Below are 26,000 nucleotides of genomic sequence, written 5' to 3'. Positions count from 1 at the left end.
CCTCTTCTTCATCAGGGCCCCTCTTCCTTCTCCTCCTCCTCCTTGCCCTGCTGCAGTGCCAGCGCTGGTTTCGAATGTCTTCCAGCCAGCGCATCCTTCTTATTTTTAACCCCAAGTGGATATTTAAGCCCCCCTGAGGCAGCGAAGACCGAAACCCGAGCAACCTCCCTCCATCCATCCGGCCCCGGCGCCGTCGGTTCTCCTCCTTTGCCGGACTCTCCTCTATTTTGGGTTTGCCCAACTCAGCACCTCCGCTGGGCTCCAGAAAGGCTCCTCCGGCCTCATCCTGCCCCACATTGGACACATGTGGGTCCCAAAGAGGGGCTGCTCTTGAGGAAGGCGAGAAGGGAGTGTTACCCATAAGTGGGAGGACTGGGATCCCCAGCTTGGATGAGAGAAAAAGGTGTAATGGAAGGGAACTGAACCCACATTGCCTATTATTATTATGTCACACCATTCAACTGTCCCGATTTGGCAGCACCAACTAGTCCTCTGCCTTCCCAGCTGCTTTTAAAATGTCCTGGTGTCTCTCCTCCTCCCGCCTTCCCTCTTTGTGCTCAGCTTATTTCAGAAAAGATGCAAAAAATAAAGGTGAATATTCATAGGAAAGTGTAGACTATTCAATGGGTGAAAATCTGCAGCAACTGGATCAATACACTCATGGGTCGACTAACCCCTGGTCTATGGGAAGTGCGTGCCTGAGTTTGTAAGCCATAAATTGGGGCCATCTATACCTTTTTGGTCTGTTAGCTTACACTTTGTAAACCACTTTGGGAGTGCTTAAGTGCACTGATAAGCGGTATAGAAATGTACTTGCTATTGCTATCGCTACTTGCTATTGATTAGGAAGGTGGCTCTGTCTCTCACAGCCCACATTTTTTTTCACATGATGCTAAGCTTTAATATGTTTGCCTGTTCCAAACATTGTTAAGCTTAGCATCATGAGATGCTAAGGATTCTGGGGGTCATAGTCCCAAACCGACAACTCTATTTACCCCGCTCTTCTTTGATCCCCAGAGCTCTCCGCTGAACTCCCTTTATTCACCCAAGGCTGTTTGGAAGCAAGGTCCCCTATATTGCCTAGCCAAACTGCTGATACAATCATTGCACAACACATGGCCATCTCTACTTGACCCTTTCTTTTCACAATTTCTGGACCTGTTTGGGGACTTGGGAAAGAAAATGGAAGGATAAGATGGCAGGCTATGCTTCTGCAGTAGCAGCCATTGGGATGAGGCTCCTACCATTGCCAGATGTCTTGCACGGTTTTCAGCTTCATCGCCACCATCGTTTTTTACCTATCCATCAGCCTGTTATGAAGGAGGAATCTGGGATTCACGGCTTTAATCTGTCCAGATGGCCAGGACATTTTTAGTCCCTTCAATCCGGGAATTCAACCCAGGAATCTGGGACAAATGGCAACCCTAAGTTTGCTGCCAGGTAAACACCTTGCAAAGCTGCCCTGGAATATTTTTGACTCAAACGATGAGAGTGATGTGTAGGCATCCTATGAATATACATTACAAATATGCATTACTAACTGGATTTCCCAGTTCGTGAATGATGTGGCTTCGCAGAACCCAACTTTGTGAGCATTTGGTATGTTTGTGCAGCTGGGGAAAGGCAGGCCAGGCCAGGAGCCGGTGCGATGCTGCCGCTTGCAGAAGCCTTTAAGGCAAGCTATGCCCTGGAGGAGGCTATTTTTAGCCCCCCTTCGGCCTCTCTGCCCAGGACAGCTGGCGTTATTTTAATCGGCGCAAAATGCCGACTTGGCCCTGACAGCTTAAGTGAGCCCTGGTACTATTTTGGCCCTTTCTGCTGACCAGGAGCCTTATTTTTAAACCGCCTGCCCAGCTCCTCTTACCGTCCTTAGCACCTGGGACGGAGGAGGACGGTTCGGGGGGATGGAGCAAGCACCTGCTGGGGGGCTGGGGAGAGGGTCTGCGGGGGTGAGACAGACCCCTGTGTGGGGCTGGCATAGGTTTCGGTACCAGAACGGGCAGAGAGAAACTGAGAAGCAGACAATAAAGACAAAGAAAAGAAAAAAGGGAAATAGGATGCTGAAAAGGTAGTCTTTGGGGGTGTTCTCACTGGCTTATACTCCGTGTTACAAATCGAATCCAAGGTATACCGTTCCTATTAGAAACCGAATTAACTCTAAAACAGTTCCAGAGTAACCCGCAATCGTTCCCACTAAAATCCGAATCGTAAAGCGGATTTTTATTTAATCCGTGTTAATGGCATATAATCCGGGTTAAAAAATAGAAGGGTCGAACCTACAATTTTTCTTTGATTCGGGATAGGATTCGGAGTATTTAAATAGGAACGTTTCAGCCTTTGAATCGGGTCAACTGGATGGGAGGAGCGGAGCGCGATGGGCTGGCCTGGGGGTGTCACCCTCTTTGGTCTCTTTCTGCATCGCCAGCGCCATTTTCTTCCATTCGCATAATAGCCTTTCCTCCGATGGATTGCAACCTCCCCTCTGCTCCTCTTTCATAGACCGATGTGTGAGGAGAGCCATTGAACACCATTTTTAACTATTCTTTTTTTCTTTTTCACCTCTGCCTGAGCAGCAGATGGGCTTTGGAGGAACTATGGGATGGGTTTTGCAGCACATATCCCCACTTCAAGGCTCTCCTGACAGCCCAGGGAGCAATCTTCCCCAAAGATTCTCTCCCCATGGGGCAGCCAAAGCGAATTTGGGGCTACCGAGGCTCTTTCCAGAGGAACTATGGGATGATTGTGTTTGTTGTGTTTGTGAGACATTTATCCTCCTCTGCCAGAGAGTGCTGGTGCCATAATAAACTACCATTCCCAGGATTCCCTAGCACTGAGTTATGGCAGTTAATATGGGGAGACACAGAAGAGGACGAATAAGTGCCTCCTGATTGGCTCTTTTAAAAAAAACAACCGCGAAATTTATAACGAATTAAAAACGGCCAGGTAGTGGGGACGCAGGTACAGGCTACATCGGTGTATGTTATTCTGAATTAATGTGACGTCATGATGACGTCACTTTGATTGACAGCCGAAACAAGTGAATGTGAACGAAAAAGTAACAAAACCAGTTTAAATATACACCGATTCATCCTTGAATGGGGACGAAACAGGGTCAATTACAGTGAATTAAAATAAAACGTTAAGTGAATGGGAACGATACAAATAAAGCGAATTGAAAAGCGGGATAACACTCGCTGTATTTTGAATCGCTTTAAAATGAACTGCTGTATTTAAATTCGTTTTAAATCACAAGTGAGAACACCCCCTTTGTAGTTTGTTGTGGCCCCAGAGCTCCCTGACGGAGAAGGCATAACAGCTCACCAAACTACAAATCCCAGAATTCCATACCATGGAGTCATGGCAGTTAAAGTGGCATCAACCTGCATTAATTCTGCAGTGCCAATGCAGCCAAGGCTTGCACCTAGGGAAGTGGCCTGAGAACCTTCTTCTGTGTCCCCCTTCCCTCTTCTGACCGGGAATCCCTTCTGGGCTTTTGCCTGCTGAGAAGTGGCTATGAGGAACCCCCCACCCCAACACTATGGTTTGCACCCTGTGTTTTTCTTCATTTTTACCCAGGTCCTTACTGTGTCCTGACCATGGTGGCTTGCAAGCAGAGGGGTCTCCTCCTTCCAGGCATTGGGACATTGCCTCCTTACAAACCCGGAGCAATGTAGCGAGGAGGAGAAGTGGTTAAGTGACTTTTATTGCATCCTGCCAACTACGAGTTTTGGCTACATGGGTATGTGAGGGACACGGTTCCCGGTTGGAGTCTCCTGGGTGGCTTTGCTGGTTTAGTAGTAGGTCTCCTTCTCCACCCAGCCTGGCAAAGGAAGGGAGAGAGACCGGTTAGGATGCCTGTGTGTATGGAAAACAACAAGGGAAGGGGCCGATGCCAAGGGCCAGAAGGGGACAGGAATGGCACTTGGGCACAAAGCAAAGTGAAGGACCAAAAATGGCTTTTCTATTCCCAATCTGAGTGCTCCACTGCCTAACAATGCAGAGATGCCCATCTTGGTTCTCCCTGTAAGGTTGCCAAGTGAAACCAAAGAGAGGGCTCCTTTCTCTTCAAAGACGGTGGGCTTGGACCTCTGACCACTCTTTTGCCCTGTGGTTTAGGAATTTGCTGTCTTTGGGGAAGATTCAAAAGGATGTTGGGGGGCAATGGGAACCCAGGGAGGAGACGCTCACCGCCAGGGTAGCGACGGAGGAGGAGTTTCCGAACTTCATCATAAATGAAGATCAGCAAGCTGTAAGGGACGGCGCAGAACCACCAAGTGACCCTGGAAGAAAGAGGGAAGGAAGTGGGCTGAGGAAACAGACCCTCCAGTCTGGGTGCTTATCCAGACACACAAATCTTGGTTTAAAAACCCTCCTTCCCACAGCACAGCCTCCCTCAAAGACCCCCAAAGTTTTAGGCTGCAGAGAGAGGATGGTTGAAGAAAAGGGGGGACCGAGTCGGGATTACCACTCACTTGAGAGGGTACATGCGCAGAGCCACCCCCATGCCAGGGCAGTAGGACAAGAAGGCAGCCAAGGCGGTTTCTTCAAGGAGGCCAAAGATCAGGATTTTGTTCCTGGGGGAAGCAAAGGGGAGGGGGGAGAAAGAAAGGGGTCATCAGGGATGAAGCCAGGAGGGAAAGTATTGTGGGAAGAACAAGCCAAGGGTGCATCAGAGATGGCCAGGGGAGACATGTCTGCAGGTGGGTCCGTTTAAGCCCTCCACGGCCTCCGTGACTAACTGAAGGTGGCAACCTCGGTGGAAACAGGGCATGCCCTTCCCACATCCTGGCAGGAAGGTACACTGAAGGTATCTGGATGGAGTCGGGGGACTTACTTCATGCCCTGCTGGAAGACAGAGTTCCTCCTGGTCTTGCAGATGATGAGGTCAGCCCACTGGACCACCACGATGCTGGCAAAGAAGGCCGTGTGGCAGGTGAACTCCACCACTTTCCGCTGCTCATAGGTCTGCAGGAAGAGGAGGAGAAGAAGTAGAAGGAGAAGGAGAAGGAGGGAGCCACAGGTGGGGCAACATCTCTCCAACCTTGGACATGCTTGCAGCAGTGACATACCTTCAGACTGTCCCAATTGGGCAGGGACAGTCCTGACTACCATGCAACATTTCACAGACCAAAATAGGGACATGTGTGGTCAAGTAACATCAGTCAAGAGGGCAAATGTTATGAATGAGGAAGAACAGACAAGCCAGGAGAGGCTGCAGCCATTTGCATTTGCATAAGCCAACTGGGCATAGTGCAATCCTGTCCCCTTCTCTCCCCGGTTGGCCACATTGAGTGCAGTCTACATTTCCACTTTAAACTGAAGTCAACTGTCAGCAAAGGGGAGAAAGCAGGAGGAGGGAAGAGAATGTTTTAGAAGCAGTTGAGAAATTTGGGCGACAGAGGGTTAAATGGGGCTCTCTCTGCCAAACCGGGACAGTTGGAGGAAATGGTTTCTGAAGTAGAGACCATCTCTGAACCTAGAGCTCTATTTGGCATTCATGGTCAGTAGCTGTGATACTCACCCACTCCTGGCCATAGCTGTCCTCCACATCATTTTTGGAGCGGTCATCCCAGTCCAAACGGATCCCCAGCAAAGTGGTGGGTAGGAAACCGTTCTCGGCCAGGATCACAAAATAGGTGAAAAATCCCCCAAGGGCCTGGATCATACCTGGGCAAAGGTGGGCAGAGAGTCAGTACCCCATCCTTTGCATGGGGCCAAGCATGGCTTTCCCAGTGACAATGGGGCTTGGCCATGCTGAGTCCCATGCAGAAGAGTTTTGAGCCAAGCATGGAGTTGGCTGGGAGTCTCTTCCTGGTCTCTGCTCATGATGCCAGTTGGTTCAGTGGCATGGCACAAGGGCATGGTGGGCTCTTACTCACCGATCTGCCCATAGGCCATGCTGATGAGGCGCTCATTGACCAACTTGTCTGTCTTGGGGTTCCTTGGCTGCCGCTTCATGATGTCGCTCTCGGCCGCCTCATACGCCAAGGAGATGGCTGGAACCTAGAGAAACCATGGGGGACCCTCCATGAACCATTTGGGATGACTTCCCAGGATGGCTCCCTCGGACAATTACACCTAGGAAGGGAGGTAAATATCCCTCTAAGCTAGTGGTCCCCAAATTTAGATGCATCAGATGTTTTGGACTTCAGCTCCCAGAATTCCTGACTGCTGGGGCTTTTGGGAGCTGGAGTCCAAAACACCTGTAGGATCAAAGTTTGGGAATCGCTGCTCTAAACTTTAAAACCTTTAAAGATCCTACAGAACCAAATCTTATTTGTATTCCATTTATGCAGGGAGGACTTCTCTCTTGCTTTTCTGGTGCCTCCAATGGAAGATAATAACAAGCAAGCAACGTTATGGGAGTGTTTTGTCTTCCCAGGATTATGGGAAAGTTGGTATCGTCTGGAGATCCCCATCCCATCAGTGTTAAAGGTGTGGATGGATTTTGCAGAAGAAAATGGAAGACTGGAAAGACAAGTGCTTCCTGTCGCCATTTTGAGAGGGCCTCCAAGGAAAATGGAGGCATTTGCTGGTAGTATGCGTTTCTGGAGTGTTTCTAGAGGTGGGGTACATGGGGGCTTGGGCAGACATTGCCTGAAATATATGCTAATTTTAAATGTATTAGAGGAAAACAGAATATGGATTGATTTTGGCCTTCCTCTTCCTCAGTTGGGATGCCCTGGCATCACTCACCATGTCAGTGCCTAGGTCGATGCACAAGATGGTGACGGTGCCCAGGGGCAGAGGGATGTTGGCGATGATGAACAAGAGGAACGGCGTGATCTCAGGGATGTTGCTGGTGAGCGTGTAGGCAATGGACTTCTTCAGGTTGTCAAAGATCAGGCGACCTGCCAGACGGAGACCGGACGCGGTTGGAAGGGATCCAAACCCAACTCTCAAACCAGTTATGGTCACCATTTCTTAGCTTCTTCTTGGCTAGATTGTTTCAGAAGAAGCTTGCCACCATTGCCTTCCTCTGAACCTGAGACCCAACAAAGGTCCAACACTTCCCAGGCTATGTGTGTTTGTGTGTGTGGTACCCGCCTTCCTCGACGCCTGTCACAATGGAGGCAAAGTTGTCATCCAGGAGGATCATGTCCGCAGCCTGTTTGGAGACGTCAGAGCCAGCGATGCCCATGGCGATGCCAATGTCGGCCTTCTTGAGGGCAGGAGAGTCATTCACGCCGTCCCCGGTCACGGCCACGATGGCCCCCTAAACAGCGGGAAAAGCATGTTGCAGCACTTCCAACATTTCGTAGGTAAAAACCAGGGCGCATGCAGCCACGCAATCTCAGAATGTGGCCAAGATGGCCAAAGCTATTAATGAGAAAGAAGAGGCAACCCAGGAGATTCTGCAGCACTTTGCTTTTTCCAGAGCAGACCCTGTGCAAAAGCAACCTCTTTTGTATAGAATTTATAATGAACTGTGAATAGCTTTTGAGAGGAAACTAAAGAGAGAATTACACCCCTATTCTGTGCCACTTAGTCCCTTCCTGCCCCCCACGTCTCGGGTCCAGAAGAGGCGCATGATGCCCGCCCTTACCTGCCGCTGGCAACCTTCCACAATGATGAGTTTCTGCTGTGGGGAAGTGCGGGCAAAGACAATCTCCGTGTGGTTTTTGAGGATCTCATCCAGTTGGTCAGCAGCCATGTCCTTGAGGTCGGAGCCATGGATCACACAAGCCTTGGCTTCCCTGGGTGGCGGGAGAAGCCGCGTTGAGGTGGGCATCCATGGAAGGGGAGTGTGGGGACTCAGTGGAGGCAAAGGCAAAGGCGGGCATGGAAGCCTTTAGCGCCCAAAGAGCCATCTTACCTGGGGTTGACCTGGTTGACGGGGATGTTGAGCCGGTCTGCGATGTCCTCCACCGTCTCGTTTCCCTCGGAGATGATGCCAACTCCCTTGGCAATGGCCTTGGCTGTGATCGGGTGGTCACCAGTCACCATAATGACCTGCAAGACAGAGAGCAGGACCAGTCAAGGAAAGGACAACACTGGAGGTGCCAAACAGAAGGAGCAGAGGGTCCCCAGAAGAGCAAAAACGTGGGGGGAATCCCCCCTAGAAAGCATTTGGGGCAATAATTTCAGAAATATATAATTTTGCAAAAAGCTACTTTTGGATCTCCGAGGTTGACATGACCAGGGGCCATTATCCCTTGGTCTCAAATGTCCTCCTGGAAGCCCCAGGTCCTGGGACGATCCCGAACTGAGCACCCAACCTTAATCCCGGCGCTCCGGCATTTGCCCACGGCGTCCGGCACAGCTGCTCGCGGAGGGTCGATCATGGACATGAGCCCCACAAAGCAGAGGTTGGTGATGGGGAAGTTGATCTCATCCACATCAAACTTAAAGCCCCGGGGAAACTGGTCTTCGGGGAAGTAGTAGTGGCAGAAGCCTAGGAGATAGAGAGATGGGAGAAGTCAGAGCAAAGGTGGGAGAGGAATGGGGAATGGGGGCATGTTCTCTCATTTCTTCCCTCCCTTTTCCTACCTTCCCCATTCCCTTCTTCCAAGGGTGCCCCCATCCTCACCCAGCACTCTCTCCCCCAGGCCCCCCAACTCCAGGTAGGCGTTCTGGAAGGCGTCCCGCATCTCCTCGTCGAGGGGGACCTCCTGCCCTTGCAACAAGATGGTGGAGCAGCGGTCCAGGATCCTCTCGGGGGCCCCCTTCATCACCAGGATGTAGCCATTGGGCCTCTCTTCCAACTCGTGGATGGACAGCTGTGGGGGGAGAAGGAAGAGGGACCCAACTGCAGAGTTTAGAGCCCAGGAAGGAGAAAAGAAAAGAAAAGCCTGGATCCTAACATAGCTGTGTGTGCCCATGATGGTTTTATCTATATGGTTAGCTTTGTGTAACAACTTTGCTGAAATACACTGAACTGTCCTCCTTATTTGTCATGTAGGAATCTCCCCAAACCATTTCTCCCTCTGGTACCAATTTTTATGTTCAAAGGGTCATGCCCAGAACTGTGCCCTGTAACTCTTCCTACCCAAAAGTAAACCTTGGAGATATCCAAGAGTGTATTTGTTTGGAGTGAATTTGCAACACGCTTTCCGCTGTCTTTACCTTTGGGCTAAACTCTGGGCCCTCCAGCCCATTTTGACCCTCCGACCATTCATGGCCAAGAAGGGAAGCAGTGGCTTCATCTAGGGTAGCCCCCTGGTCCCCCAGCAGTCAGACCAAGTCCCTTTGGGAAGACCCCAACAGGATGACACAGAGAGTCAGGGTTCTCCGCCTGCTCCCCCAAAACAAAGGCTTCCCCTTCCTAGCCCCACCTGGTACTTATTGGTGGAGTTGAAGGGGATCTCGTTCACTTTGGGGTTCTTCTCCCTCATCTTCTTGACGGACCCACAGGACAATTCGATGCATTTCAGGAGGGCCGATTCGGAGGCGTCTCCGGCTGTGTCCCTCTGGCAGATGTAGGGATGGGATTGAAAGGGAAGGAAAGAAATTAGGAGGTGCAAAAATGTCACCGGCAGACTCTAGCCCCATTGGAAGTGCTAAATGGAGCCCATTTTCTTGCAGTCACAAAACTTAAAATTAAAACCACATAGCTCTCCAAAAGAGTCTGTTATCCAAAGCTGCAAAGTTCAGCTCATCTTAGTCCAGATCACACTGATTTTGGGAGGGACAGGTTCCAATGAGTTCATGCCATTTGCGTTTAAGCTTTGCACCATTTTAGGATGTTTTAAATGGCTGTTTATCTTACCCAATGCTTTCACTGCAGTCAGATTGTCAAGAACCTTAATGGCTAATTGCTCTTGGGATGGTATTATTTTAATGCAAAGTATTTGGCATTTTCACTGCACCTGCAGTCAGGCAAAATCCCCAAATGGACTCCCCACCTTGAAAGCAGTTCTGGGAAGAGGGAGGATAAGGGGTCCTCCAGGGCAGCAGAGGTTCTTGCTTCAGAGGATGTTTTTGGGAGGCCTCCCCTTCAGATTTGGCCACCAGATTCTCCCTGGACTGGTCCAAGGTTCAATGGAGGCCCTTTGGTGGGGGTTTTGGTTGTACCTTGGAAATGGGAATGTTCTCCTGCCCCGCTTTGAAGACAGCTCTGTTGCAAAGCCCCGAAATGCGGGCCAAGGCAGTCCAGGTGGGAGAGCGCTTGTCGAACGTGGCTCCTGGCGGACAGAGATGGAGAGAAGGAGAAGGAAAAGGGGTGTCATTGAGGCTCTTATGGGGCTCCCCAGAGATCACCAGGTGGTCCGACCCATAGCTCAAGCAAGCTGGACCCATCTCCGCTGCACCCCAGAAGGCAGATGGGAGCCTTGCCTCCTTCCCAGTCCCATCCCACCCTCAGATCACCACCTGAGATCTCAACCTGTTTTGCAAAACTGTTCTTTAATTATGCTGCTTTAAAAAAAATGTTCCTTATTGTTTTTAATAGTGTGTTTTTTGGCTTTTTGTATGTTTGAACTATGTAGCATTTTAAACAAATGTATGTAGTGTACCTAGAGTGCGAATATGGGAGGAAAGTGGGATATGGAAGAAGATAAAGGAGGAGGAGGAGATGGAGGAAGAAGAAGATGCCCATCACCACCATCAAGTGTAGGGCATGACTCTGTCTCTGATCCCACAATGTCTGGGGGATTCTGGGAGCTGCAGTCCCCAAAAGTAACCCTTCCAAAGTCTGCCTCCTGAGGGAAATGGAGTCACTTCTTTTGGGAGGCCTTTCCTTCCCTATTCCAAGATGGAGTCAAGATGGGAACCCCTTCCCAGGCTCTGAGCGCCTCCTGCTGGCCATTTTGTAAGGAGGCGGTGTGTTGCTGCGCGTCCTCATGTTGCCTCCTTGATACGGAAACCTCAAGGCAAGCCTGTCATGGAGGTTTCTTGGCCAGGTAGGTTCAGAGGAGGTTTGCCAACATTGCCTTCCTCTAAAGCCGAGAGAGTTGGAAACCAGTAGGTTTCCATGGCCAAGCGGGGATTTGGACCATTGTCTCCCAGAGTTGTAGCCCAACACTCAAACATGGCACCATGTTTACTGTTTACATTGTTTTAAACAGATAAACAAACACTCCCTTCCTGCATCCCACAGGCATCTCTGGAGCAGATGTAATGTACATTTAATGTACTAAGGGAAGGGCGGATAGCAGTCATCCCTCACCAGACTGGTCCTCGGTGGTGTCGGCTTCGTGGATCTGGTTGTCGAACCACATGTGGGCAACAGTCATCCGATTCTGGGTCAGGGTTCCAGTCTTGTCCGAACAGATGGTGGAGGTGGAGCCCAAGGTCTCCACGGCCTCCAGGTTCTTGACCAGGCAGTTTTTGCGCGCCATGCGCTTGGCGGTCAGGGTCAGGCACACCTGGTCAAAGAGGCAGGGGGGGGATTAAATCTATCTCAATAGTTCTCAACTTCTGTTCCTCTGGGTGTTTTGGACTTTGGCTCCCGGAAGCCCCAGTCAACTTGGCCAATGCTCATGGAATCTGGGAGCTGAAATCCAAAATATATGGAGGACCAAAGACTGAAAACTATTGTAGCTTCCTTGAGCTGAATGGAGAGAAACAAAGACAGAACTGGGCAACTGGTCAGTTTGGGTTACAGTTGGAGTCGCCATTCCTTAGGTCCCCTAAGGATATCTAGTTTGTGCATTTGAATGGCGACTCCTATTGTAACCCAAACTCCCAGAGTTTGGAAATTTTGCTTTTTCTGCAAGCTGCAATTTCAAAAATATAACTATGCTCTCATACTGTTCTCTCAGGGCTGCCTTAACCACCCAGTGCTGGAGGCACTTACCGTGACGGTGGCCAGTAGCCCTTCTGGGACATTGGCCACAATGATCCCGATGAGGAAGATGACGGCCTCCAGCCAGCTGTAACCGAGGATGAGGGAGAGGATGAAGAAGGAGAGGCCCAAGAAGACGGCCACCCCGGTGATGATGCGAATAAAGTGCTCGATCTCCATGGCGATGGGGGTACGGCCCACCTCCAGGCCAGATGCCAAGGAGGCGATGCGCCCCATCACCGTCCGGTCCCCCGTGGAGATGACGATGCCCCGGGCCGTTCCTGTGGGGGCAGAGAGGTCAGTGGTTGCCGCATCTCTTCCTCCCATGTTGCACTCATTAGTTGTGGTTTTGCCTCTATACGGTCAGTGCCACTTTCTCCCAAGTAAGAGCACATGGGGGCAGGTGAGTTTTATCATTTGTGGGATGGTGAAATGACAACAGCCATCTCTGATGAGTCTTTGATGAGTTGGGCGTCTGTCACCAGGCAGATGGGCTTTGGAGTCCTTCTTAGTATCATGGCCAAATGTTAGCAGCTGACCATTAAGAAAGCCTCAATCTATATTCATGACCCTGTTAGATTCTTCTTTACATTCGCTTGTGTCAGGGTGCAACACCAAGTTAACCTCTGGGGAGACCTGGAACTACTGGTGTGGGATGGCCCTAACCCCTTTAGCCTAGTCTTATGGGGGATCTAAGCCCCTCCTGCCCTCCTGTTTTGGGGTCTATGCTGACCCCTGGTCCTCCCCTATTTTCCCTTGCTCCCTTACCTTCCACGCAGTTGGTGGAGAAGAAGCAGATGTTGCGGGTCTCCAGTGGGTTTTCGTGGGTGAATTCGGGCGAACGGGTCTGGGGCTCTGACTCTCCGGTCAAGGAGGAGTTGTCCACCTGCCCGAGATGAAGGAAGAGACTGTCCAATGAGGAGCATTGGAAACCAACCCCCTGTTCTTCTGCAACTCCATGCCGGACGGATCAAGCGCACCCCAAAATCTTTCCCAGCCTGACCTTGCATCCGTGGGAGGAGATAATCCGGAGGTCTGCGGGGACGCGGTCTCCCCCCTTCACCTCCACCAGGTCTCCCACCACCACGTTCTCAGCATTGATCTGGATCTTCTCTCCCTCCCGGATCACAAGGGCTTGCTGCGGAGGAAAGACGTTAGGGCTGCAGGTGGAGGACACAAAGGTGACTAACCTCCCATCCTGCACCCCTTAAATCCAAAAAATACATACATAAAATAAACAAACCCATAAAATGGTGGCAATACTTCTACTAGATGCAAGGCAGACCGCTGTCTTATCCAGGACCTGAACAATACAGCAGGAGGTGCTACAATGGAGGCAGACTTGCTCACGGGTTCTATACAGGCACCTTCCCATTTCCTTACCTCTAACCATCTTTGTTTGGCAGAGACCATCCCATTTAATAATAATAATAACAATAATAAAAGTATTTATTTATATCCTGCCTCTCTGTGCAACACAACTGGGGCGACTTACACGTTTAAATATACAATCCCGTACCCCAATAACCCACCTCCCCTAAAATACAATTAAACAGTTTACAGATCAAAACATAGACAGATTAATCTTCTGTCATCCCACATTTTTGGAGCTACTTTTCAAACATCCCATTTTCTGTCTCCTCTTCCTCCTAACCTCACATTCTCCCTTTTTCCTTTGCTAACTTCCATTGCTGCAAATTGTGTCCAAAGTGCAAAAGTAGCTTTCGTCCCATTCATTCAAGATGGAGAGGAGTGTCTTTTGGGGTGTCACTTGGTGCTGACCGCACCATGGAACCTCCCTGATGATGCCACCGGTACCGAAAGTAGCTTCCAGCCCCATTTAGGAAAGAAAGGGGGGTATATCATCAATAACACGAATAACTAAACAGACCGAACAATTAGATTTTTAAAAACTGCGTTTGCAAAGTGTGCTTCTTTGGAGCATGTAAGTGCATTGAACAGGATCAAATGCAGCTCATGGCTGTTCTTCTCTCGGCCGCAAGAGGGCAGTGAAGCATGGCCTATCTTGCAGTGCAGACGATGCGCTTTCTGTAGAATATTCCTCCTTTTTATTTTATCTCAGAAAAGAGTTCCACGGACAGAATTAATCTTCCGTGGAAACTTTTCTCCAGAGCCTGACGCACAAAAAGTGGGCGCCTTGCGTACGTGCAAACGCTCCTTGTTCTAAATGCACCCCTCCATGCTCAGTGCGTGCTAAACAGGCTGCGACTGTGCCCTTTCCAGATCTAAATAAACGTTAATCCTTTTTTTATTGGACTTTTTTATATCTCAGCCACAGAACAGCGGCAAGCCTGGCCAAATTTTGCAACGCCTGTTGTCGGATGGAGCATTGTGCATATACACCTCTGGCTCTCACTCCAAATGATGTTTCATTACTATCTATATCCATGCCTTCCTATACATGGATATAGACATTAATGAAATAGTTCAAGAAAGAATATGGAATTCAATATTGCTCTAACTGGAAATAAACCTAAGTTTTAATTTGATATACGGAGTGGGTGGGTCATTATCTAAGTGAGATTAAAAGGAAACAACATGTAACATTGGTACGGAATATGAAATGTGTGTGTGTGTATGGATTTTTTCCATCCGCTACTCACACTGTGAGAACCTGTGAGAGGGTCTCCTTAGGGTCGCGGTAAGTTGGAAACGTCTTGAAGGCATGCACACAACAGCAACAACAACAAATCCCAGAATCCCATAGCTTGCACCATGATGCAAATCAAGGGAGATGGAAGGCAAGCCTTACCTGAGGCACCATGTTCTTGAAGGAGTCCATGATTTTGGAGCTCTTGGCCTCCTGGTAGTAAGAAAAGCATCCCGTGACGATCACAACCGCCGCCAGGACCACTCCCAGGTACAGCTGCAGAGGGAGAGGAAAAGGAAAAACAAACCATGCTTCATGGATGTGCGCACATGTACGCACAATCCTTTGCAAAGTCTGCAGGTCAGACATCACAGCTGTTTGACCTGTTGCAATTGGCAGAATGTCCCCAAGAACAGACACGGTTCTCTGTACATCAAACAGCATTAAAAATGGCACAAAACACATTTTTGGAGGAGGCTGGGGATCACTGGGCATTGCCAGGATATGCACCGCTTCACACTTGCTTGCACTGATTCTTGTTGGCCTTTTTAATAATGTCCCCTTGGCTTGGGAGAGATGGAAAAAAGAGCATTAGTTTGTAATGATTCTTTCCCAGGTCAAAGAAACTGAGTTTCCTGACAGTGAGCATCCCTTGTGTATAGACCTATGAGGATTTTTGTGCAGTTTTATCCTGGTATTTGACCCCCTGAAGTGTTGAATAGGAGAAAAATAAACGTGTTTTGGGTAAAACAAACCCTTGTTTTCTGCACATTTTAGATAAAATGTGTGCAGAAAGTCCCCATGCGTTTTTCTCCATGGAATAATTTCTGTGCAACAATTTCAGGATTGTTGGATATGGAGAGAATATTGCAGAAGGATATTGGTTTTACACTACTTTCATCACTGGCCTTTGCATCTGAGAGTCAAACGCTTGGGGCTCTATATCCCTAGAAAAGATGTTTTCGGCATTCCTCTCAACCTGTCCTTGTGCCACGCCAAAAGACCCCCTCTTCATTCCGGCTTTTCCGGCCGGCCTTCCAGGTGCGGGACTTACGTTGTCGTTGGCGGGCTCGTCCTCCATGGCGGCCTGGATGCTGTAGGCCAAGAAGCAGAGGATGGCCCCGATCCAGAGGAGGATGGAGAAGCCCCCAAAGAGCTGCCGGCAAAACTTGACCCACTCCGGAGTGGTCGGCGGAGGGGTCAAGGCGTTGGGCCCATCGTGCGCCAGGATCTCCGCTGCCCGTGTGTTGGTCAGACCCTGCCATCGGAAAGGAATTTTTTGGGGGGGGGGGGAAGAGAGATCAGAGCAAGAAACAGAGAATGACCACCAACAGGATCAGTGCATTGCATTGGTTTCCCCTGAATAATCCAATCCCGTGCTTCGAGAGATGTTTGTCTTTGCCTCAGTTCCCCCTTCAGACTCCTTGGGTTGATTCACCAACCCCTTGAACTTCAGTGCTTAGGAAACCAAGTTGTATTGTTGGTAACAATACATATTTGGACTCCGGTTCTAATTGTGTTTGCAATGTTTGGTTCTAGTTGACCCCATAAAGCCCAGGCTGTACCCTAAGGCCACCAGCGGAAAAACTGGGGAAGACTCCTCTCCTTTTAAGGGTTGCAGAAAAGAGAGACATTTCATGGGGTGCTGCCTGTCATGCAAAATTCCCCAGGGACGTAGCCAAGGGGGGGGTTCTGGGGGTCCGGACCTGCCCCTTCCATTAGAAAAATGAATGGTGTGTGCTGCTGCGCCACCGCACTCAAGCCCCATTATAATGATGGCACTTAGTCTGGACCCCTCCCTTCCTAAAATCCTAGCTACGTCCCTGAATTCCCTCTTCCACACAACCATAAAAGCGATGGGTGCTCCCTCCTCTTTTATTCCACCTGGGAACTCTGCTGTATTCCTATGGATAAATGAAAGTAAAGGTCTTGGAGGTGGCTAATAAACTCTGGGGATGAGAAGGAGTTGTTTCTTTCTGCAGGGGTTTAGTAGGAGGGTGCGAGGGTTTTGGGGTGCACCAGGTGACACCCTAAAGAGGGGGCAACCCCACTACTGCTCCCTAAATACCTGCCTTTTTAATTTTGCACCTTATTTATGTCACAGCTATTGCCATATTGCATCCAGTGAGATATGGGATTTATGACTGACGAGTAACCTTAGTACCAAAACCATGACTAAGGATTCTACCAATCGCATAGTCTATCAATCGTATATTCGGTCTGGTGTAGGATGGTAGGAAGTCAATGGAGAGGAGGTGGCACCATGAGTTCCCATACCAGGCAATGCCAACCCAAGCAATGGCACTGGGCCGGGACATCCTTGATCAGGGAACCTCATGGACGGGAGACTCACCCGGGAGAGGTCCACTTGGTACTTCCTGCTGATTTCGTCCAGGGAGAGCCTGTGGTCATCCTGGGGGAGAAGAAGGAGGAGGAGGGGAGAAAGGCCATCAGTGTCCCATGGCACGCAAGGGCCCAATGCCCTTGGAGAGCAATCAGATCCTCCCAAAGGTTATCGCTGGGCACATTCCTCCGGCCGTCAACCCTTCCAAAGCATCTCAACCTTCCTGGGCAGATCCTCTGGAGGAGATTAGCTACCCAAACCACAGAGAGGGATGTTTCTGGAGGAAAAGGGGTCCTGGGGGTCCGGTTTATCTCTGCCCCCCCCCCCCCGGCTTACCTGCCCCTGCCCCTCTTACCAGGTTGACTTCCTTCTTGAGCTCATCCAGCTCCTTCTCCTTCTGCTTCTTCTTCCCGCCGCCATTTTCTGGCGTGGCCCCCGGAAGCGTAGACTCTCGTCCTGTCTGGGGAAGCAAAGAATATATACATAATATATACAGTTTCTCAGTTTGGAAACAGACCATTTACAAACAGTTGAAACATTTGTCCAACTTAGGAAGGTATCCACGATGTACCATTTGGGCATTGACTTGGGTCTCCAACTTGGGTTCAGGTGGGGAGAAGGTTTCCTAAGTACAGACACTTCTTGTTGTTGTTGTGCACCTTCTGGTGACTTATGGCAAGAGCTGTTGAGATGATGGCTTTCCTCTGAGGATGAGAGAGTGGGACCCAATGGGCTTCCATGGCTGAGTAGGGATTTTCAATGGCAAAGGTGGCAACCCTGACCCATCATCCTTGTTCTTGACCCCTCACTGCTCTTGTCCTTAGGACCCCCATGGTTTAGCTCAGCGATTCCCAGACTTTGGTTCAGCGAATGTTTTGGACTTCAGTGCCCAGAACTCCTGACCGTTGGCCAGGCTGGCCGGGGCATCATCTGTGAGTTGAAATGCAAAAACACTGGGAGTCACTGGTTTAGCTTCTATTAGGAGGAGCCACAGGGAACATGGTTGCCAGTCCCTCCCTAGCAGGGGATGCTGGGCTTTCCTTCCTTCCCTTCCCCGCATGCCGTGCTTCATTGACTCAGCCTTGGAAGGGGATGCCCTGGCAGCCCATTTGTGTTGGGGAAGAAGAAAGAGGGTTGTTAGCAGGCCAGGCATGTCTTGCTCTGACGGAAGGGAGGGAGCCCAAAGAAGCCCTATTGAAACCTGGCAAGGCCCAAAGGAAGTGGATGCCTCTCTTTGGCCAGGCAGAAAGAGGCCTCTATTCTCTCTTCTGTCCCTCATTCAGGACATTTCTATTTGGGGGGCAGTCCTCTCCCCCCCCCGCCTTTTCCTCTGGTTGCTGGGATTTCGGCTTGGCAGCCTCTTTAGGAGTGTTTTAGGCTCCGGAGAGAACGGGAATGTCCTTCCTTGGCCTGAGAAGGCAGAGAAAGAACGGCCAAGGAGCTTCTCTTCCCTTGGAAAAGGCCTCCCCAATTGACCGCCCTCCAGAGAACTTGGGGACGATGGGAGATGCAGTCGACAAAAATCAAAATAGTTGTATCCTACCCTATTGTCACATATCCACGTCGCTGTGAGCCTTTAAGTCATTGCTAACTTATGGCGACCCTAAGGCGACCCTATTGTGGGGTCTTCTTTGTCCAGAGGAGGTTTGCCATAGCTTTCCTTTGAGGCTGAGAGTGTGTGGCTTGGCTAAGGGCACCCCATAGATTTCCATGGTTGTGTTGGGAATTGAACCTTGGTCTCCAAAGTCATAGTCCAACATTCAAACCATGCCGGCTCTCATAAGGATTTCTTGCCAAGGTTTGCTCAATGGAGACCGAGCTTGTTCTTGGCAAGGTTTGTTTCATGGAGGTTTGCCATTGACTCAAGGCATTGAGAGTATGTGCCACCCAATGGGTTTCCATGGCCAGGTGAGGATTTGAACCTTGGTCTGCGGAGCCGTATCCCCCATCACTCAAACTACTACAACTCTCTCCATTACTGCATAGCCTCCAAAAGGCAAAAAGTGGGACAAGACCAGGTTCAAGAGGGCTGAAAAAAGGCATTGGCGAAGGAGAAAAGGCGAGTTAGGAGAGGTTTGTAGCCCAAGAGGTACCTTGAAACTGAGCCCTGGGCTGCATTCACACTGGAGATAGAACCTGGTTTGGTGCGGCTTTAACTCTTTGTCTGGCTCTTTGCTCCGCTCTGGACCCCACAACATACTCCAACTCCCAGAATTCCATAGCCTTGACTCAGGACAGTTAAAGCAGTGCCGAACCAGGTTATTTCTCCAATGTGGATGCAGCCACCGGAAGCTCCTCCAAAACAGGCTTCAGGGAAGCAAGAGTGGCCACAGACACGTTCCACACAAAGGAACAGGAATTGGACACAGATAAGTTTCGATTGATTAGACTTAAAGCTTGTCCTTTGGAGTAAATAAGTAATGGGAGCCCCTTCCTCCCGAAGGTCACATTTGCGACATTTTGGGAGCCATTAAGATAAGATATCCAAAGGGAAGTCAATGGATGAGCCATAAGTGACTCCTTTGGAAAAACCCAATTAAAAAGTGGGCAAACATGTCAGGCCCCAGGTGCATTTTTTTTTTTTTTTGCATTTGAAAACTGCGCCCTTTTCAAAGATGATGCACAATTTGCAACTGTTTCTGCGCAAAATTTGCGTTTTAAAAAACGGCATTTCCTGTGCTATTCTGTTCAGTAATATTTACCTCCATTTGAATTTTGCAAAGTGTGCAAATGCAATGCCTCCAAATGACACAGATGTGCCAAGTCACATTGGGAGACATGAAGGTCACACATCTGCCCTGAAATTTTATATATATATATATATATATATATATATATATATATATATATATATGAGAAACTAGTACAGCGGTCCTTGGGGTTTGGTTGAAGGATCCCCCATGGATACCAAAATCCATGGATGCTGAAGTCCCATTAAATCCAATGGAGCAGTAAAATGGCACCCCTTATATAAAATGCTAAAATCAAGTTTTGTTTTTTGAGGGGGAAATTGAGGGGGGGAATAGGGCCTAAATCCTGTAAATGTTCCAGATCCCACCTGAGCATGGGAGCTGAGCAGGGTCAGCCTTGGATAGCAGTTGGATGGGAGACCACCAATGACGATCTGCGTCTGAGCATCGACAGGGGTAGTGTGACCCAGTTGGTGCTCTTAGACCTCTCAGCGGCTTTCGATACGATAGATCACGGCATCTTCCTGGACCGCTTGGGGGGATTAGGTATCAGAGGCACTTTGTGGGGTCCCTCAGGGAGCTATTTTGTCCCCAATGTTGTTTAACATCTATATGAAGCCACTGGGTGAGATCATATGGAGTTATGGTGCTGGGTGCTATCAATACACTGATGACACCCAAGTCTATTTCTCCATGTCTCATTCGTCGGCCTCGAATTCTAATGGCATCTCTTCTCTCAATGAATGTCTTCGGGCGGTAATGGGCTGGATGAGGAAAAACAGATTGAAGCTGAATCCAAACAAGACGGAGGTGCGCACGGTAGCGGCCCCGAAACCAAGAATTGGGTTGCAACCACCAGTTCTGGACGGGGTCACACTCTCCTCTAGTGACTGTGTTTGCAGTCTGGGGGTGCTCCTTGACTTATCGCTCCTGATGACAAATCAGGTGAATGTGACCGTCAGGAGCGTCTGTTATCAGCTTTGGCTGATACGCCAGCTGCGCCCTTTTCTGGAAGTAAGGGATCTCGAGACTGTAGTGCATGCGCTGGTAACCTCACGCCTTGACTTCTGTAATGCGCTCTACATGGGGCTACCCTTGTGCCTGGTTTGGAAACTACAGGTGGTTCAAAACATGGCAGCCAGGCTTGTGCCAGGAACATCTAGAAGGGACCATATCACTCCGGTTTTGAGGTCCCTCCACTGGCTGCCTATTGGTTTCCGGGCCCAGTACAAGGTGTTGGTTATTACCTTTAAAGCCCTAAATGGCTTGGGTCCAAGCTATCTCAGAGACCGCCTCTTCCCATACAATCCTCCCCTTGCTCTCCGGTCCTCTGGGAGGAACTTGTTGCAGCCTCAAAAATCGAGGCTTGTGGTGACCTCCCGGAGGGCTTTTTCTGCTGTTGCCCCCAGGCTCTGGAACGACCTGCCGGACGAGATCCGTCAATTAACATCTTTGGACAGCTTCAAAAAGGCTGTCAAGACGGATCTCTTCAGGCAGGCCTTCCCAGACTGAAATTCCCGGCCTCAGGATCTCCCCCCTCCTCAGTAATGTCTCCAAAGCCTCCTTTTCTTTTCTTTTTTTCTTTTCTTTAGAACGGAAGTTGCAGTGGTTTGTTGGTTGGTATTATTTTGTTTAATTTATTGTTATTTTAACTAGTTATTGTGGTTTTACATTAGATATGTTGTTTAATAACTTTTTAAGGGGGGAGGGAAATATATTGTTTTTATGTTGTATGTTATTTAATGTTGTAAACCACCCGGATTGGTTCGCCACAGGGTGGTATATAAATAAAAATGTATTATTATTATTATTATTATTATTATTATTACATACCAGGTGCTCCAGGCAGTGTTTCAGAGAAAGTGACTTGCAAAACCACCTCTGAGGATCCCTTGCCTAAAAAAACCCTATGGAATTCATGGGGTCACCCTAAGTTCCATATTTTCAAGCTGTGGATGGTTGCATCAATGGATAGAGAAGCCATGGATACAGAAGGCCAGCTGTATTTGCAAAGCAATCTCTTGACCCTCTTTTTAAAAGCCCATCTCTGGTTCTCCATTGCAGTAGAGAGAGGTTTGAGGCCCCTGAGCCCTCGGAGGGGTGACTCCATGGGTCTTGCAGGTCCCCATAGTTTCACACAAACGCGCACCTACGCATCATCCCAGTTCCCTCCGACGGTTTGTGCACAGACCCAGGAAGCCGAGGGCAGCGGCGGCATGCAAAAATCCCCCCGGTGATGCCAAGGCCTATTAATTTTATGTCTATTTATAAACGAGGGAGGACACATTCGGGGCCGTGTTTATTCCTGTCTAAGGTGAAGAAAGACGGCCGCCTAGCAGCAACACACTCAGATGGCGCAGGAGCTGGAGACGAGTTTGTTTGCAAGGAGTGGCACACAGCATTTGCAGGAGAGACTTTGGGGGACAACAACCCCCAGAATCCCCCAGATAGCATGGCTCAATGGGAACAGTAGCTCCCCTGGGGACTGTCTCTGTGGACAGCAATTGCTCTTGGCAAGGGAGGAACTTTTCCATGGACCCCAGCCACCAGGTCCTCTTTTGAGTTTACACGGCTGAATAAACATGTGCATCTCCTTAGCTCACCATTCCTCCAAATCCCTGCAAACTTAGAGGGTTTACATTTGGAGCCAGTCCCCCTTTCCAAAGGTTGCAAAGTTCTGCACAACCAAAGCATTTCCAGAGTACGAGAAGTTACTTTTTAAAAGGTAATTTGTTCCTGCCAGTCATTACGCTCTTCATAAAGTCATGCACTGCAGTAATTTGTTGTTGTTGTTGTGTCCCTCCAACTTATGGAGACCTAAGATCATAGGGTTTTCTTGGTAAGTTTAGTCCAGAGGGGTTTAGCCATTGCCTTCCCTGGGCTGAGAGAGTGTGACTTGACCAAGATGGGAATGGAGCCCCAATCTCCAAAATTCTAGTCTGAGATCAAACCACTGCACTATGCTGGCTTTCCAGTTCTATCTATCGCTCAATTGATCGATCAATTGATTGATCGATCATAGCTCATGCATTCTGGCACATGTAGCTTTTAAAATGACCCCTTGTTACTTATTTGAAAGTTGGGAATGATAAGAGAAAGGCATGCAAATTGCCACATTGCTCCTAGAAGTGCCCTTTTAAAGTAACTGGCTTTACATTCAATGGAAAGAATTACTGCTTGCACCATGGAGTTCCATTCCTGCTTGCTATATGTTACATTTGAAATACAATTGACTTTCTCTTCCGGTCTCTTTAAAAAGGGTAAGTTGTTACAAGTAATACAACAGTGTGGCTTGACCAGGGCTGCTCACTTCAGGAAGGCCAGGGGTCTGGCTTTGGGGTGGGTTGTTCCTTCTCCCCAAACTTCTCTGTCCATCTAGAAGGAGCAGAGGAAAGACCTCCAAAGAAGGTCCATTCCCCAGTTATGGGGCTGATGAGAGGAACCCCATTAAGATATGGGGAGTTGGAGGCTTTCATGGCCGGAATCCATAGTTTTTTGTGGGGTTTTTGGGCTATGTGGCTATGTTCTGGAAGAGTTTCTTCCTGACGTTTTGCCAGCATCTGTGGCTGGCATCTTCAGAGATGCAGAGATGCGTCTTCAGAGAGCGACAGATGCTGGCAAAACATCAGGAAGAAACTCTTCTAGAACATGGCCACAGAGCCCCGAAAACTCTACAGAAAACCCATTAAGATACAGTACTTTGGGATCAGCTAGCCTTGTGTTTTGGGGTGAGGGACATGCCTTGGTGGACCCAGTGGGAGAAACAGGGTCCCATGTTGGGAGACTTTGGAGAGGGATTGCATGGGGACTGGAGTCCCTCTGCTTTTGGACGGAGATCCTGAGAGATTCCAGGGAGAAGAGGAGGTGAGGCTTGCCCATCTTCTGGTCCTACCTGCCCCATCTTTGCAGCCAACAAAAGGCCAAACCAACACAGGAGGGACATTGCTGGTGGTACTCCTGAATCCTCTTTGTGCTAAATCAATGCCAGTGAGGGTGGCAAGGTTTCAGATGGCTGGGCAAGTCTGCGTAGAGACAAAGCAGGGCACAGCCTTCGTATGTTTGGAGAGGAGCAAGGATTTCCAGGACCCCTCTTGAGATTGACCCAAGGGAGGCAGCTTCCTCTCCCAGAGATGCAAGCTATGGACCGCAGATGCAAGAAAAAGGTCAGGAGACCTTGGAGTCTGCATCTTGCACTGGCTTTGAAGGAAGTTTGTGAAGCCCATCCACATAAGCCACTGGTCAGCTCTGGGAACCATCCTGCAAAAAACTGAACTTTCTCACAGTCTGGTCCAGATGAACAACATGCACAGAAATTCATTTGCATTTAACAACATGCGCATGAACCTGGACATCCCATTGTGGAGTGTCTGCTCTCTAAACAGAAAGAGATTAAAAGTGAACAAACTGAAGAAAACCTGACCATCTCTCTGCACAGATGATATTGGCACAACCTGGGTCAGTCAATGATGCTCTTCATCTCTGCAGGTAAAAGTGGGCCTTTCCCAGCCATGGTCCCAAGCATTTTGGGCCAAAGCTGAGTGCCTTTGAGGCTGGCAATTGTTAGCAAGAAACAAGGAGGCCAGGTTGTGCCGATGGGTATCTTTTCTTTTCTGGATGTAGAATACTCTCTCCCCCAGTCTGATATTCTAGAGATGCTTTGGACTTCAGCACCCAGCAGCACTCGGTACCAACAGTAGCCAATAGTGGGATTTGTAGTCCAAAACAATTTGAAGGTATGATGCCAGGACAGAGGAAGGTGCCCTCTTCCAAGTTGCACCAAGCTCTGCAACCAAGAGAAACCCTTGAGATCCTCTGCAAGCTGGAAGTCTCCTGTTATCATTCTCCTCGAAACATTACCAATATATATAGTCACACTCTCTCAATTTCAGAGGATGGCAATGGCAAACCTCCTCTGGAGAAACCTGCCACGAAAACCCCGACAGGTTTGCCATAGAGTTGCCGTAGGTCAGAAATTACTTGAAGGCACATGACAACAACAACAACTATGTTAAAATGTGTATCCTGGCTGTTCACCAAAGGTGGGAAAGCAACTCCATGAAAATAAGGAAAGTAAACCTGTGAGTGACTTACGAAGCTGCAATTTCACCACTTTCTCTCAACAAAACGCATGCAAACAGGTCGATGGAGCTGGCGTATGAAGTCTGACCACGAAATGCTTTCCTGACAGCTGGGATGGCAGATTTGGCCAGCTACTGCGGCTGGACATTTGAAGCTCAGGCCAAGGCCACAATAAAACAAAACCACAGCCGGTGGCCAGTGGTAGCCCAAGGTTGGCTTGTGGCTAAGCCGAACTTGAAAGTGGGCAAAGAAAACCATTGCTTAAGCTTGCTATGGCTAGTGCTCTGACAAACAGTGACCGTGCCACATTTCAACATCACAAAGACAATCTATCCAGCTCTTGCATGCGTAATAGAAAGCCCTCTAAGAGGACATCACTTGTGCACAGTACACAAAATGTTAAGTAATGTTTGGGGAATAAATGGTCCAGCTGACACCTCCCTGCCTATCCCTAGCCTCCCAAATGCTGCCTGCAGGAGTCCTTTGGTGACAACCAACATCTTTGTTGGGAGTCCAGGTCTCAGGGAGGGGCAGCAGATGTCAGATCTGGAAAGGGTTATTTGGAAAGGCATAGCAACGTGATCTTCCCATGGAAGAGAGAAGGCTCCCCGGGGGTGAACCTCTCAGGGCAGCCAGCTGCACAAACAAATCTGGCCTCACTGAGTCTATCATTGACTCTCCTTTGGAGGTTGGGAGAGAAGACTCTTCCTCCTTCCAGCGCACATTTGATGCAACTGAAAGCAAAGCACCTCCAAGTTGGCATCTCCACACCCTCCTGGCCACCCACCCCTCCAACTACACTTGAGTTTCCTTGGCATTAACACCATCACCACCACCATCACCCTTTGGAAAGGTGGCACCTCACCCATGCCCCTGCCACCCTGACTTACCCCTTTCCCCATCTTGGCTGGAACAGGAGATGGGGGACAGGACCAAGAGGCGGCAGCGGCGGTGGTCGAAAATAGGAGCAAGAAAAGGAGGCAATGCCAGCAAGAATCCTTCAAAAAAGGAAAAAGAGAAGAGAAGAGAAGGGTGGGCTAGAGGCAGCGGATGGGCAAAAGGAGCATTGGAGAGGCCCAGTCTTTAAATAGACGGCGGGTTCCCTCTCCGCTCCTTCTCTGGACAGAAACACTTGTTGAAACTGGATCTTGAGTCCGGAGGGAAACTCCTCCTCTCTGGCCCTCCAGCAACCTCCCCTTTTTCTCATGCGTTCCCAACCCTTGGCACACCAGAGCCCACACCCCACAACCGTCCTCCTCTCTGGCCCACAGAGGACAGTGGCTGCGCAATGTCCGGTTGCCAAATGCCTCCTGAGCCCCTGGGCTTGGACCAAGGGTGGGCTGCATGTGGGTCAGCAATGTGGCCTCCAGGGCCCTCCAGGGATCAAATCGCTCTCTACCTCCCTCTGCAGATGATGATGATGATGATGATGATGATGATGATGATGATGATTTATTTCTAGCCCGCCCTATCACAGAGAATCCGGGCGGCTTACAACTGCAAAACACATCAAAGTTCCATTAAAACCCAAGAAGAAAACAACCCCGATGC

At 49.4% G+C, this 26,000-nt stretch overlaps 1 protein-coding gene across 1 annotated transcript; it reads right to left on the bottom strand.

Moving 5' to 3' along the window:
• Window positions 1-3,681: 3,681 nt before the first annotated feature.
• Window positions 3,682-25,669, bottom strand: LOC121915467 (sodium/potassium-transporting ATPase subunit alpha-2). The gene is made up of 23 exons (XM_042439775.1): window positions 25,340-25,669; window positions 17,036-17,140; window positions 16,690-16,749; window positions 15,391-15,594; window positions 14,499-14,612; window positions 12,729-12,863; window positions 12,494-12,611; window positions 11,738-12,006; window positions 11,108-11,306; window positions 10,015-10,124; window positions 9,276-9,410; window positions 8,531-8,720; window positions 8,220-8,395; window positions 7,817-7,953; window positions 7,547-7,697; window positions 7,048-7,216; window positions 6,697-6,851; window positions 5,880-6,003; window positions 5,522-5,667; window positions 4,835-4,965; window positions 4,473-4,574; window positions 4,189-4,280; window positions 3,682-3,820 (listed from the first exon to the last, which is right to left on the bottom strand). The coding sequence occupies exons 1-23, from the start codon at window positions 25,349-25,351 to the stop codon at window positions 3,792-3,794; spliced, it is 3,063 nt and encodes a 1,020-aa protein (XP_042295709.1). The 5' UTR covers window positions 25,352-25,669; the 3' UTR covers window positions 3,682-3,791.
• Window positions 25,670-26,000: the final 331 nt, after the last annotated feature.

This window comes from Sceloporus undulatus, chromosome 9 (assembly GCF_019175285.1).
Source record: "Sceloporus undulatus isolate JIND9_A2432 ecotype Alabama chromosome 9, SceUnd_v1.1, whole genome shotgun sequence".
In the NCBI taxonomy this organism is placed as follows: domain Eukaryota; kingdom Metazoa; phylum Chordata; class Lepidosauria; order Squamata; family Phrynosomatidae; genus Sceloporus; species Sceloporus undulatus.
The sequence above is the reverse complement of the archived record's forward strand: the minus strand, read 5'-3'. Positions and strand labels throughout refer to the sequence as shown.

Excerpts from the sequence above, each read along its gene's own strand:
- LOC121915467 (XM_042439775.1), bottom strand. Across the intron at positions 12,007-12,493 it reads CTCCACCAACTGCGTGGAAG|GAACGGCCCGGGGCATCGTC; the intron begins GTAAGGGAGCAA and ends CTGCCCCCACAG. Across the intron at positions 4,966-5,521 it reads ACAGCTATGGCCAGGAGTGG|ACCTATGAGCAGCGGAAAGT; the intron begins GTGAGTATCACA and ends CTCTTCCTGCAG.